Here is a 14,395-nt window from a genome sequence, read left to right as displayed (position 1 = left end):
ACTGTCATGTCCTGAGCTCGGCAGAGGCACAAGTGCCTCGCTCTGCTACAGCCTCACTTTTGCTGTTAGCATGTACATACGCTTGATCAAAACCACACTTATCTACGGAGGAGACTAGTGACAAATAACTACTTACAACAGTCCTGCCATACAGCTGTGCCTTGGATTTCTCAGCAGCACTCTACCCTTCCATTGTCTGAGAAAACAAACCGTGGTGTAGGGAAACAAGCACCTCTGAAGGGATGCTTTCAGACACCATTTCATTTTCTGCTGATTGTCATCGCTTTATAACCATTTTAAAGCTGCAAGGAAAGAGATACAAAATAAACACCCACCTCAAAACCTCTGCAGACACCCCAAAGGAAATGGCTTATACAGCAATCAACCCAGTCCTTGAAGTAAAGTTTTTGGTACCACAGCTCATTTAAAAAATTAAACTCCTTTATTTGACAAATTAGAAAAAAATCAGAGCTAGCACAGTAATATAAATAACGATCATGCTAATGATCATTCCCTCTCCCCCACTTAATCCATGGTTAGAGACTGCAACCTTGCGCTCATTACTCCAAATTAGCTCAGCTGCGATTGAAAAGACGGACTTAAACCCGGCACCAGGAGCAGGTCCTGCTCTTCATTTCAACATAAGCTACCCATGAGAAGGGGCGGGACAGCTCAGCTGGATTGAAGGGAGATGACTGATGATGGTGCTTTCTGGACCAGACACAAGAACCAGATGGGGCACACCAGATTGTCACTTTTTTCCAGTTCTTGCTTCAGGACCTTTCGAACCTGGGCTGTCCTCCTGCAGGCTTGCATGCTGAGTGCCTGCCTTGCTTCATAGCAGGCCCAAAGGGAGGGATGCCTAAAAAATTTGGTTAAACAAAGCAACACAGGCCCCTGAGTAGGACAACTTACCAGCACTGCAGAGAATGCCTGCTTGGGTTCCAGGTTCATCCTCATTTGAGCCACTCCTCATGACCAACCTCCCCAAAGCTTTCCTCTGCCCTAGCATTCAAGGCCCAGCAGGAAAGGTGCAGACAGGACAGAGCCCATTGCTATATATCTAGGGGAAAGCTGGAAGCTGCAGGCTTTTCTTGGTGTGCTGGCAGTTGTTTGGGTTTGTACAGAAATGGTTTGTGGCACATGGAGTCCATCAGAGGAGGGTAATACTGCCTGTAGCAGAGGTAAGCAAGCACGAAGCCGATCACTGAGCCAACCAACACATCTGTGGGCAAGACCAGAGAAGAGTTAACTTTCCTTTACCCTACCAAGCTTCATGACTGAATTCTCCAGCAGGCAGCTTTTCAGACTGCTGAGAGATGAGCTGGATTGGTGACTTGACCCTTGGCTATAAAACTAAGCTTGGCATATATTTCAAAAACAAAGAGAAAGGCATTATCACCTTGCAGGCAGCAAAAAAAATTACCACTGAGAGAGCAATCAAAAAACCTAAACTACCATTGTGGGCTCTGAACACCTCTGTGGCAACACAGACTGCCCCCTCCCCGCAGCCAGAGTGCCCCTGCTCAAGGCACACCCGTCCAGGTCCACAGACCCACCTTGCCAGTGGTGCTTGTAGTCGCAGGTGCGGGACACGGCGATGAGGGTGGCAAGGAACAGTGGGAGGAGGAAGGCACAGAGCCGCAGAGCCCTGGCTCCCCGGCCGGGAGCAAAGCAGCGCAGCTTCCCAGCTACGTAGAAGGCAGAGAAGGCTAGACCAGCGAAGGCAACTGAAAGAGAAGTATGTCACTTCAGAAACTGCCCTGGGCTCTGCTGTGGGCCCTCAGCCAGACCTCCACCCTCTCCACTGCTGCGGTGGAAGGGCTGCAAGAGGATGTCTGTCCTGCTCATGCAAGGCAAGGGAGGCAGCGGCTCATGAGTGATGAAGCCGCAGAAGCTAGTACTTGGCAAGCAGCCCTCCTCCGAGGAGTTACAAACAGCTTAAGATTACATTTTTCACCCCACTATCTTGCAGAGGGAAAGGTGAGGCCCCCAAACAGGCCAATGAATGTAGCCCGAGCTGTGGGATGCATGAAAGCAAGCCCAAGCTGCCCTCCCCACGGGCTTCTGCTCACCATGGTTCACTGTCTGGGGCTGCAGCAGGTAGAGGACACGGAAAACTTACATGAAGCATGTCCACTGGGAAAGCTTTTGCGTCCCTCAGTCACGATGCCAGAGTCGCCTGTGCACACAAGCTCTGTATTCGCTCGTCCGTCCGGGAAGCATCGATAGAAGAAGTCTGGCCGTGGCCTAGGGCAGAGAAGCAAAGTACATAGCCCTCTGGTGTGCAGCACTCCCAGCATGACCCAGCCCTCTCACGGAGCACCCACACCCAAAGGCAGTCACCAGCCCCTTCCCACAGCCCCATCTGTTGTGCAAAGGGAAGGTGGAGCGACCCAGGCTGTGGGAAATGTAAAACTGAGCATCACACCCAGCTCCGCTCCTGCCTGGACAGGCAGGGCTCGGCTGACAAGAGTCAGGCTGAAGCAGCATACCCGCACTGGCTCACTGCTGCTCGAGCAGCACCCAGTTTAGACTCTGAGGATTAGCACTGTGCTGATCCTCCCTGTCCAGCCCAGCAGAGCAAACCTCTTACAAGAACCAAATTCCTGCACAGCCTCAACGCACCCCAGCCGCACGGCCTGCAGGTACACTGGAGCAACCTCTCAGGCTGCAGCTCGGTACAGGTAACTTTTTGCCACCCTGACGATGTGGCCCACAGAGATAAAACCACCCCATCCCCTCCCTTACGCTGCCAAAGCGTTCCACCCTGGCACTGGCCTGAACAAGCCCATCTGAAATGATGCCTGGAGACAGCAGGTCCCTGCCAGTGTTTGTTCTAATATTTAATTGTCTTTACAGCTAGAATAAACACATTCTTTCCAGGCTGAGCATGTCCAGCTTCAGCTCCTGGGCCTTATTCCTGCTACTGTAGCTCCACCACTGTGCAGACGTACCTCCCCTCCCCGCACAGCACAGCTAGGAGCAAGCCAGTTTCTCACCTCCCCACAATGAGCTTCAGGGCATTTGTAAAAACCCCGTTGAGGGCAAGAGCAAGGCTGGCAGCTAGGAGAGAGCCAGAGAAGTCACGTCAGCATCATCCCCATCTGAACATACAGCTTTGAGGCACATTCAGCCCTCAAAACTTCAGGTGGAGCCACACAGCCCGGCTTCAATACCCCTGGCACACATCTCGTGCCCCAGTAAAAGCAAAGGACTCATCTGTGAGATGCCTGGCTCGCAGCCACAGCATCAGAGCAGACTCCTTGGGGGGCTGCAGCTCTCTGGAATAAGAAGGAGCTCACCAAGGCAGGCTTCCCGTGTGTCGTCTTGGTCAGCATTCATGAACACCCTTGCCAGGACAATGAGCAATAAGGGAGACAGAAATGCGATGAACTGCACAAAATGAGAAGATTGTTAGGAGTCAACAGCGAAGCAGGTTTAAGTACTCTCACCAGAACACAACAGCAGCTGCTCAAGGAGACTAACACGCTTTCCTTCCCCAAAGGCAAGCAGCAACCTGTCCTCTCCAACACTATGCTTCTATCAGAAAGCAAACCCAACCCCAGCTGTATCTGCAGCAAACCCTGGCTAACCCTGTGCTCCCCAGAGCACAGCTATTCCTCCCGTCTGTCATTCAACAGCAGCGCCTCACATACGGATATCCCTTTGCCGTATCGACCACAGCACCTCAACTCTCCCCATCCCTGCAAGCACAAGGATTAGTTCTTTGTCAGCAGCACCCATGCTGCTAGTCAGCAAAAAACACAGGAGCAGCTGATTCAGAGAAAACCAGTTATCATTTACAGCACCGCAGCAGCAGCTGCCACTGGGGGATGTCCACAGCATGCCTGACAGGCTCCCAAGGATCTGCTACCACCACACGTCATGCTTTACACCGCCAAATCCAAACACTGCACCGAGGTTTTGTCCTTTTAATGTTTAGCGCTCACCTCTTGCGGAAAATCATGTCATTTGCTGAGGGGATGCCTGCCCATCCCAGGAGCCCAAGTGTGCTTCCAAGAAAGAGACAACCCCTGTAACATACTACTGTCTGCTTGAAATCCAAGACTTACAGTTTTACGTTAAACCCTTTCAACAGAGCCTTGAGACCCGAGGAAAACATTTTCACAACACAATTAATAATAAAACTTTGCTGAGAACAGCTACTTTCAAGCAAAATGTTCCCTGGTAGCAAGAGGTGGTCCCAGTAATCTTGATGTGAAGTTGATTATAAATAGCAGTGAAAGGCCCCCACTAGGCTTTACAAACATAGTTAAAATCCCAGAGATGACCCTGGATGGTAAAGCCTAAAAGGAAGACAAAAATGTTTGTAAATGTTGTCTAGTTTTCGGCCATATACTGCACTTCCAGTAAAAGGCATTGCGCTACAGGTGTTCATCGTGCAAGTTGCTTGTCTAGGAGCGCTGCTGTATAAAGGACAGCTGATAATTAAATTAAATTAAATAAAAACCTAAGTAAATGCAGAAAAGGGCTGAACTTACGAACATAGGTACTGTGGGTACGTGGTCCACCTCTACATAAGGGTTTTTATACAGCCACATCTCCTCAGGCTGTACCACGCGCTGGAACGGTGGCAGGAACTCCATGATCCTGGTGAGGAAAGAGGAAAAATAAATAATAATAAATAAGGGGGGAACAAAAAATAAATAAAGCGGATTCCGGGCTGGCGGCTCGGACGAACAGGAGCGGCGGGGCGGGCCCGGGGGCTGGGGCGGGGAAGCGGGCCCGGCGGGGCCGCGGGGCACCGGGGGCTGCGGGGGGCTGGGGGGGCCGGGCCTGCCACCCCGCCGCCCGCACTCACGCGAAGGCGGCCAGCAGCAAGGCCCGCACCGCCGCCTCCGCCACCAGCTCGGCCGCGCCGCCCGCCCGCCGCATGGCCGCCCGCCGAGCCGACGTGGCGCCGCCGCCCGCCCTCCCCGGGGCGGAGCGGGCCCGGCCCGGCCCCGCCAGAGACGCCCGGGGGAGCGGGGCCGGCGGAGCGCAGCACCGGGGCGGAGCGCAGCACCGGGGCGCGGCGCAGCGCGGGCGGCCTTGCCCGGAGCCCGCGGCCTCGTACCCGCCAGGGGCCGCAGCCCCCCTCACACAGGCCCGGGCTCCCCCTCACAGACTTAAAAGCCTTTCGTCGTTGGAACATTCAGAACGATTTATTGAAGTCAACCTCAAGCAAAAGTTCAGATCAGTGGAATGTCATTAAAAACCTTTCCAAATTAATCCTCACGGAAGCAAAAACACATCTGAATTCCAAAGTATTTGTAAAATAAAAAAGGCAACATCTCCGTAAATATAATGTACAAAAATTATATGTTCCTACCATCACACACATTCAGTAAGAAGCTAAAATATTACAGGCAATTCTAGATACACTATAACTAGTTGACAGTCAGCTAGCTATATACAGGGTAACCAAGCTTTACAGGTTTCACACTATGCAAGAGAACATAGGCCGAACAACAAAACCCCCAAAATATTGTATATCTCAAAGTCTATGCGGCAACATCAAGTCATAATACAGTAATGCCCCAGTGGAACATCGCCAGGGAAAGTTAACACTACTTCGTTAGTGTCAAGAGCTTCTAGTCAACTCCCAAAAACTCTTTAAGATACCGACTTCAGTGAATATTGATGCTTTGCTATTAAAGACTCGAGTGATTTCATTAAAATAACATTTCACAGAATCTACAAAGTTTGTTACAGATAAACAAAGTCTACAGAAATAACGACTCTACAAAGGTCATCCTTACAGATAGAGCACATGGGAATGGAGACGGAATCTGCAGGTATCCCTGTTGTGCAACACCACTGGCGCAGGAGCCGCCGGGATGGGCTCCCCGTGGCCACCCTGGGGCTGGCGGGACCCCCGTGCCCCCCTGGACCCCGTGCCGTCACCGTACTTTCTGCGGCGACGCCACCAGGTTGTTTGGAAAAGGAAAACGCAACACCAAAAATGAGATATAGCTCGACCGGTGACTAGGAAACAGCTGTTTCCCACCTGGCCTGGTGAGGGAGAGGGGTGGCGGGGGGCTGGGGGCCCACCGCAGCCCCTGGAGCTGGAGGGAGCATGCCGGACAGGGGGCTTCACCCTCCTGCGCGACCCCCCAGGCAGGCAGTACCACGGGAGGAACAGTGAATGAGTGAATGGCTTTGGCAAATTCATATGCATTTTTCCCTTTTTGATTTCACATTAATTACAGAAGTCTATGCAAAGCACAGATAAGAGTTTCAGCCGAATGCCTCCCCTCTCTCCAGAGCAGTGAGACAGCCCCTCTCAGGGGTAATAAGGACCTGAGCTCATCACTCAGGAATAGAATATAATAGGAAACAGCTTTTTTTTTTTCTCTCTCCTTTTTTCTTCCCCCCCCCCCCCCCCCCCCCCCCTTATTCCTCAGAACAACATTGTGAATACATCCAAAGTGTAGGAGTGTATCATAAGTGCAAATGTTTTTGCTACACAAAGATAAATGGTGGGGAAAGCTGATGGAGAACGGAAAGCAAAGGGACAGCATTACTCCAAGGTTGCCATCTCTCATGCAACACACTTCTTGGAACACACACAAGTTGAGACAGCCGCTTTGAAAAACTCTCCCATTTGCCATAGATTCACTGTACAGCGGGAGCAGAAAGTAACTTCGGGGAAGTCAAAGACATCTTCAATGTAGTAGACAAAAAAACTTATGTATAAATAATAAAAAAAAAGCTGTATAAGGAACCGCAGAGCTTCAAGTACATTAAACCCTGAATTCAATGAGGCAGAGGTTTCAATGTTAAAGTGACTACTTCGTACCAGCGTTGGACATCCCCTCTCCCACCCTCCTCCCCCCCACCCCACCCACATATTTCTGTAAAGTTTCAATATATACAGATTTTTATGCTCATTGTTAATTACGTCTAGTAATTGTGTCTTTCCCATTCTATCCTGAAATTAAGATACATGAAGGTTTTTTTAAAGGCCAAAATCAAACATTCCAGCCCTATTTACTCGATTTTAACAGATTCTCGAAGACCATGGTGGTGACCAGAGAAGGTAATTTGCCCACAAAATTGCCTTTAATGCTACCTTTCCTGAGCTGCAAATGCCTTCAACAGTCTATTGATAGGACAAGTCTATACTAATCTGAAAGCTACAATAACTAATGCTTGCACCGTGTGTTTAGAAAACGGTAGTAACCAGCCACTGCACCATTTAGCCATGGTCTGCAGAACGTCTGCACTGTGCTAAGGTGCGAACTGTAGAGTAAAAGCTCCAGTAAACAACAAAATCCTGTTAACTTTGCAGAGCAGCTTAGACACTGCACTCTGACAACACGCAGGCGGCCAAGCTGAAGTTGGGTGCTGTCTCAAAAATTTAAAGCAAAACTAAGGGAAAAAAGGGCGATGGCGCTTGTCGTTCCAGCCAAGGAACAACTGACAGGCTGAAACAGCAGATCTAAGTTCTCAATCGAAATCACCAGCAGTACTGTGGACTTCTCCAGGCCCCAGCATGAAACAACTAAACTACCCAAGATTACTTATCTCATTTTAGAGATCACACAAATTAATTCAGCAGCCGACTCCTCCTCTGCTGATGCCAGTTAAAACAGCTGTTAGAACTTTTTCTTACAAAGGAACTGCATTATTGTTATGCAGTTTGCAAAGATGTGGTTAACACATGTATTTTAACGTTTTGTGTTTGGCATATAGAACAAACCTCCTACAGTTAACATGATACTTTGAATTAGGCATTTTCTTATCTCAGAATGTTAGAAGTTTTTTTTTAAAGATTCACCTTCTCTCCAACAGCATGAAATCCAGTTTTAAGACTTTTTGTTTGTAAGTTTCACAAGCTTACAAACCAATCTCCTATTTTCCCTTTTAAGTCCAAGCCCAGCTGTTGGCTATTATTAATCTTTTCTTGGCAAAACAGGAAAAAAAAGAGCACCTGTAAGAAGTTTGAAAACAAAATTAACCAAGACATAGAGTGGCATGGCATAGGAGTAGCAGCAGGCCTCAATTCACAGCAGTTTACACGTTTTTAAGCCTTCTGTGAATCTCACATGTTCTGCGATACATGGTGTACTGGCACATCTCAGCAGTATGTCTCACGAGGCGACTGACAGTCCGCGGCTCTTGTCTGCTCCCTGCCACGTCAAACGCTCAGGAGGGTGTTTTGGTGCTACCACACCATCTCCCTCTGGTCACTAAGTCACCGTGGACATAGAGTGACAAAAATATGGAGGCGCACTCACACTATAGCGTATCTGCAATATCCAGAATGCTCCGACTTCCCAAGAGAAAATCATCTGAACATTACCAAGCCTAATAAATAATATAAAGTAAACACATCGGGCCTTATAGACACTGTAGCAAGAGTTATGTTTGGAATTTCTGAAAAGGTTAATAACACCCCCAGTAAGAGCTTAAAAAGAGACATTCATCACACAAAATGTTAAGAAAAATAAAATCCTTTTTGTAAATTTTTTTTTTGTAAAAAATACCAAAATATAGCACTGCTTTCAAGCAAGATTAGTGTTTCAGACATTCACTGTAGTACGGACCACAAGATGAAGTGCTTTATAGATCCCAACAGCCCTCTGTACCATAAACTGACCCATGACAGACCTGCACTGTTGTGCCACCCAAGACAGCCCCAAGTTTGTAGAAGAGGCATCTGCAGACGTCCGGAAGATGAACTGCCAGATCAGTTAAATGGCATGGTAGCTGCTTAAAAAGACTGTAGTGTATTTTGTAATTTTACAATTGCACACAAAAAAGTTTCCCCCTATACATAAATTTGAGGACGAGAAGGACACCAGCTAGAGGCAAGACGTGTTCTAAAATCCCATGTGTACTTTTTCAGCCTACTAACTTTCTTGAACTGAGAATTCACCATGTTCCTGTAGGTTTACGTAAGCAATTTTCCAGAGACAAGGTTCTTAATTCTTAATTCAAAGGCTTAATTTAGCCAGATGCCAGCAACACTTGATATTAATTCTTTTCATTCAGGATTATTTTCAATACCCATTAGCAAAAAGCTAGCATGAAGTTAGCCAATATCAGTACACAAGTCAAAAGTACACTCTAATGCTACCAGTGCACAGGGAGATGCACAGTGCTTTGTAAGATTGTGGGCCAGGGGAGGAGGTTCACCAAAGACTAACTTCAGCTTGGGGAAACTAGTCCCTCTAGGCTCCTTGGACAAGAAATGGAGGAGGATAAGTTCTCAAAAGAAAATCTGGAGCAGGAGCCTACCTAAGCCACCTCAAAAGCCTCACTGAAGGAGCCTGTCTCTCTTCTCATTACCAGAGGAAATCTAAGAGAAAACCATCTCATGAGGCTAAAGTCAGCTGCTGTGAATATGGCCCGTTACCCAGACAGAAAATACCCTGTTCATTGAAGAAGTGCTGAGATTTTTCTTAGCTCCATTAACAATGAAGATTAAAGTTAGATCCCTCTCAGCAAAAAGCAATCTAAACATTCGATCAAAACAAAACATGCACATGGGTCTGATTCCGTAAGTGTTCAAATCTTCTTTGAAGCTAAAGGGAGTCTGAGAAGGCAGCAGTGAAGAATCACACTAGTATAAATGCCATAAAACAAGTGCAGACTTGGCAGATGACAAATACACACGCGCAGAACAATCCCCCACCTAAAGAAGTCAACAGCAGAGCTCCCACTGGCAGGATTAAGACTTCAGTTCTGAGCGTGTGGCAGTATATGACTGAGGCTGGGAGGCTCTCCTAACTGGGAAGGTTTTCAAAGTTAGGCTGCATAAAGAAATGACCATTGTGCAATTAAGCTCCTTCTGAATTTCCATCTGTCTGTGAACACCAATTATAGCTCTTGAGCAAGGAACCATGATTTCTTTGCTCCTTAAACAATGCCAGATCTCACGTTACAAGCACTTCCAAGAAGTCATACACCTGATTTCTCATAGGAAAAGCTTTACAGTAATATTCATAAGTTAACATGATACATAACCTACCTTCTCAAAATGCCTTTAAAAATAAGTACTGAAACAGAGGCATTGCAGGGTCACCTGGTCTGAAACCCACATCTGTCTGTATGGCATCTCAATGTTACACAGAGTGGGGAGGCTTTATTCTTTTCATGAACTAGACATAAAAGTTACGTTGGCTTTGCTATTTTTTTTTCCCCGAAGACACGTTGACTGATCAAAACCAGATCTTAAAAACACCCTTTAAAAATTAAATAAATAAATATGTTGCTATGCTTTGCTTTCTAGTCTCAAAGAACATATTTTAAACAGAATATTCTTTTCACTGTCAAAAGGTCTACATTTTTCTTTGAAGGCCAAGACGTTTCTGGTTTCCAACAGTAAGAGCTGCTGTAGCACATTCAAGGGTAAAAGAAAGACCAAACAATAAAACCCAAACACCACCGCCTGCTTCTGCTTGCTAGGATTAAATGGTCCCATTCCCAGTTCACACAAGACGGCTTTGATGACAAAGACTGAATGTGTCATAGCAGTCTCTTCAAGTTCATCGCCTGTTTCCCCTCTTCTCTCCTCCCTTGTTTGTTTTTAACCAAATTCACTCCTTTGCTTCTTCTACAGGATTCTGTTGTTCCAATTTGCACGTTATCTTGCTCCAGTACTCAGGTGCCACAGGAGATTTGGGGTCATGTGCGGAGCAGCAGAGATGGCCATCCAGTGCTGATGCCACCAGGGCTCCCTTCTCGTGATCTTTACAGAACGAATGAGGGCAAAACTCACAGAACGAAACCGCAGGATTGCTACAGATGTCGCACTGATGCCACGGACATTCCCACTTTCCTGAGGATTGGAGGGGAAGGGAGGGGAGAGAGACAGGAAACTGCAATTAGTGCATTTTGGGGCCAGCACTGGCATTTAGCCCTTAGATGAATGCAAAGAAAGTTCAGGAAAATTGACTCTTACTGTAGATGCTACTTCTGCTTCTCATTTACACGAATCTGACTGGAAACAGGTCTTAGTCATTTTGCATACTTTAGGCCTCACTTGGCTCAAAGCATTGCTGCATGCATAACCAGAGCTTAAAATAGTTAGACCAACCTCCTCTGGCATCAAGATGCCAAAAGCCCTTGCAAGTTGGAGAGTTTTGTACATTTTTCTGATTTGTGAACACCTCTTATTGATCTGGACACAGCATTTGCTCAGATGGGTATCTCCAAATTAAGTTTTAGTTCAGCTGCAGCATACTTTAATGCAGATGGCCGAATGTGTTTTGAAAAATAAGCAAGAAATGGCTCAGAGAAGAACAAGTTGTGTAAAAATATGTTTGAGAATAGAAAACCCCAGATCCCCCAAACCATTCAGACATGTATTTGTATGCCCATGTGCTGGACTCTCTGACTGCAAAGGTATACTGAACACAGCAACAAGGGAAAAATCAAAAACTTCTTGCTGCTGTGTCCAAGACTTGCTGAAGTCCCTTTTGGCTGGGTTACTGTTGAGAAAGAAAAAGCATTCCCCTTCACAGGGAAGATTAAAGAGCTAAGGACTTTTACAAAATCCTGCAATGGTGTTAAGGTGATGGGTTGCTGTATAATTTGAGCCCTAACTACAAAAAGCTAGGCCTTAACATGGAAAAAGTTAAATGGAAGGCAACATGCCATCAGCATACAGTAGATAATTTAAACACATTTACTGATTAATCAAGCCCTACACATCATACTTGCTATGTCAGGTTTGGACTGTCATTTAATTTGCACTTGGTGACCTTGGGACACCAAGATAATGCTTATATTTCAATTAAAATTAGAGGAAGAAATCTGATCCAGGAAAGAAATGCAACAAGAACAACATTTAAAATTATTACAGTGCCTCTCTGTCCACTGGTTCTCCTTTAGGAACACTTGTCACCTGATGTATTTCTAAAAATGAGTGGTATTGCAAAAGCAAATACGTTGCATTTGATGTAGATGAATACTGCATTTCAGCTCAAATATTGTCTTGCTGCAGGAAGGAAAAGAGTAGGAGGAAGCCACACAACTGCTCTTACCAAAAGGTGGTTGAGTCAGGTTAAGGCAGAGGAGGTGGTATGCTTTGGGACAGTCCTTTTTATCACACATGACTAGTTCTCCCCCATCTCCACACTGGAAACAGTTGTCTTCGTGCATCTGCTTCTGTTCTGTTTTTATTTTCCGTTTCTTCTGCTTTAATTTTGCATTCTTCACCTTCTCTTCATTTGCTGTTGCAAATGCTGTCTAGCAATTACAAAGATCACAGCATACAGTCACTTTATAAAACCCCTGCATTAAAGTTAAATCAACTCTGGGTTATCATTTGCATGAACTATGCTTAAATTAAATCTACTCAAAGAAGTTTTTAAGCGATGAAAGCCAGAAATGCTATCCACATGTACCTGAATTAACACAACCTGGTAAATTAACTTCACCTTAGATACACTAGCACTACCATGCACAACTAAAACCTTTAGTCACTTTCAAGGGTAGAAAGTATTACACAGACTGAAATAAAAAGTTCAATAAAACAGAACCCTCTTTGCCCTGCTCTCATGAGATCTCTGGATTTGAGGAGAGAAGCTTCAACTTTCATCCATGTACCTTTGGACGCACTCCTAGGAAACCACTGCAGTTTTCTGCTCCACAATGACATTCAGTCCTGCCATTGCCCAGGCAATCCAAATTATAATTAAATGTTAACTCCATTCCTAAAATGCAAAGAAAAGCAATTCACCTACACAGACACTGACGAAAGACAGGCTCATGACATGACATTTCATTAGCATTTATCTTTTCATAGTCTGTAAGATTTAGCAGCAGTAAGTTTTAAAACAGCAAGCTTGAAACAGTGCATTGATTTCGTTCACCTTGAAAGTAGCAAATTCTGTTTAGATCAGATACGAGTATCAGTTTAATATAAGTTGTAACTTAACATAAGTTAGAATGACAGATCAGATAAAACACTGAACACAGAAAGATAATACCACACCAAATATATAGGTGTAAGAATCAACACTGTGGCGAGCACTTACATGATGCAGAGTTAACACTGCACTTAACAGCAAACCCTGTAGTTAGCTTTAACAGTAGCTTTCAGCTTCAGACTATTTTTAACTATAAAATCCCTGCTAAAACTGGAACTTGAATATTTGTCTCCACTCCAATGAATGACCAGTTCCACTGGTATTAAGGAAATTCAGAGAAAAAAACCACAGCCAGGTTAGGAACTTAGCCATGTCAAGACAAAGTATACATGCAAAACAGTACCATCTTTTTACCTGCAGGAATATCACAAAGAGCAAAGAGTCCAACTCTAATGTCACCATTCACTGTCCATTTCTGTGTTTCACAGTTTGGATTACAACTATGGTTCATAAAACGAGAATAATTCCCCTTTGGGCCAGCATCTATTATCCGGTCCTTCAAATAAAAAGAGAAGGACACATTTAGTACTTACAAACAAAAAGGTTTCCTGCTGACAAGTGACTACTAATGACCAAGGCAGCAAAAAATATGCTTATTTTAATTTAGTTGAAAGTTAAAATTTTTAAGTTTTAATATTATATTTATATCCAATATTAAAATTTAAATTAGTTAAAATAGTTAACATTTTGTCTTCCCTGCAGAGTTGGTTTTATGAAAAAGTGTCCACATATTTGTGCTTACAGGAGCAAAAGAAGCACAGAGCACAACGTAAGGTAAGAGGCTGTTTTAGCTCTTCACCCATGCCATTAAAGAGAAACATGAATATTATCCTCCTACTGCCACTCAGGTAGGAGGGTCATATCAAACACGGAATAACGCTTCCATCAGTATTTTGCCCCTAGTTTGAACTATACAGTTTATATTAAACAAGACATAATATTTACCTTTGTTACAGTTAACATATAAAAATTGGTTACACTGTTTTCATGTGCACGTTTTATTCGCAATCTGCACTCTTCTTCGTCAATTAGTTCGCCAACATATTCATTCACAAATTCACCCTGAAAACGATGAAAAAATAAGAAATCTGTATTTGCTTTAACATCATAAGAAGTAGTAAAGCAGCACATAAAAAAGCATGTCCTATAAAAATATACTTTAACCATCTAGTAGGCAAAATGTGAACACACGCACCAGGTGTTTGTTGTCTAAGCAGTAAGTCCACCCAAAATGAGAACCACCCAAAAAGCAGAACCAAGCACTGTTTCTATATTCACTATAAAAAAACATTACTTGTCAGTTCTCTAGAATCCTTTGAAACTTCATGCTTTCTTTTAAATGGACAATGAGACAATATTCATAGAATCCTAAGGAAATGTGAACTATTACAATGGCATGTATTTTCACTACATGCTTCACTTTTATTAGGACTTTAATAGTCAATAAACTCAGATTTGCAGTAACAAAGTTTTAATGAGGCAGAGACTGTACAAAAATTGTAAATAAT

At 44.9% G+C, this 14,395-nt stretch overlaps 2 protein-coding genes across 7 annotated transcripts in view; both read right to left on the bottom strand.

Moving 5' to 3' along the window:
• Positions 1–420: 420 nt before the first annotated feature.
• Positions 421–4,982, bottom strand: PLPP5 (phospholipid phosphatase 5). Its single transcript, XM_055820182.1, has 7 exons — positions 4,826–4,982; positions 4,506–4,614; positions 3,306–3,396; positions 3,003–3,066; positions 2,126–2,250; positions 1,560–1,730; positions 421–1,225 (listed from the first exon to the last, which is right to left on the bottom strand). The coding sequence occupies exons 1-7, from the start codon at positions 4,897–4,899 to the stop codon at positions 1,056–1,058; spliced, it is 804 nt and encodes a 267-aa protein (XP_055676157.1). The 5' UTR covers positions 4,900–4,982; the 3' UTR covers positions 421–1,055.
• A 159-nt stretch (positions 4,983–5,141) lies between these two features.
• NSD3 (nuclear receptor binding SET domain protein 3) overlaps positions 5,142–14,395 on the bottom strand; it is a 52,152-nt gene continuing 42,898 nt past the window's right edge. For all 6 annotated transcript variants that reach the window (XM_027781148.2, XM_055820074.1, XM_055820077.1 and 3 more), the window contains 5 exons: positions 13,833–13,949; positions 13,242–13,383; positions 12,565–12,671; positions 12,000–12,204; positions 5,142–10,792 (listed from right to left, as the gene is read on the bottom strand). In XM_027781148.2, the coding sequence (XP_027636949.1) occupies positions 10,551–10,792; positions 12,000–12,204; positions 12,565–12,671; positions 13,242–13,383; positions 13,833–13,949 (813 nt within the window). In that variant the 3' untranslated portion in view covers positions 5,142–10,550. The remainder of the gene's footprint in view (positions 10,793–11,999; positions 12,205–12,564; positions 12,672–13,241; positions 13,384–13,832; positions 13,950–14,395) is intronic.

The sequence above is a fragment of the Falco peregrinus genome, chromosome 17 (genome assembly GCF_023634155.1).
Source record: "Falco peregrinus isolate bFalPer1 chromosome 17, bFalPer1.pri, whole genome shotgun sequence".
NCBI classification, from domain to species: Eukaryota; Metazoa; Chordata; class Aves; order Falconiformes; family Falconidae; genus Falco; species Falco peregrinus.
Note: the sequence above shows the minus strand (reverse complement) of the source record. Positions and strands in the feature narration are given on the sequence as shown.

Bases quoted from the DNA above. Each gene is read 5' to 3' on its own strand.
- PLPP5 (XM_055820182.1), bottom strand. From the start codon at position 4,899: ATGCGGCGGGCGGGCGGCGCGGCCGAGCTGGTGGCGGAGGCGGCGGTG. The intron at 2,251-3,002 runs GTGAGAAACTGG...TCTCTGCCCTAG, and splicing joins CTGAAGCTCATTGTGGGGAG to GCCACGGCCAGACTTCTTCT. The intron at 1,731-2,125 runs GTAAGTTTTCCG...CTTCTCTTTCAG, and splicing joins TCCCAGTGGACATGCTTCAT to TTGCCTTCGCTGGTCTAGCC.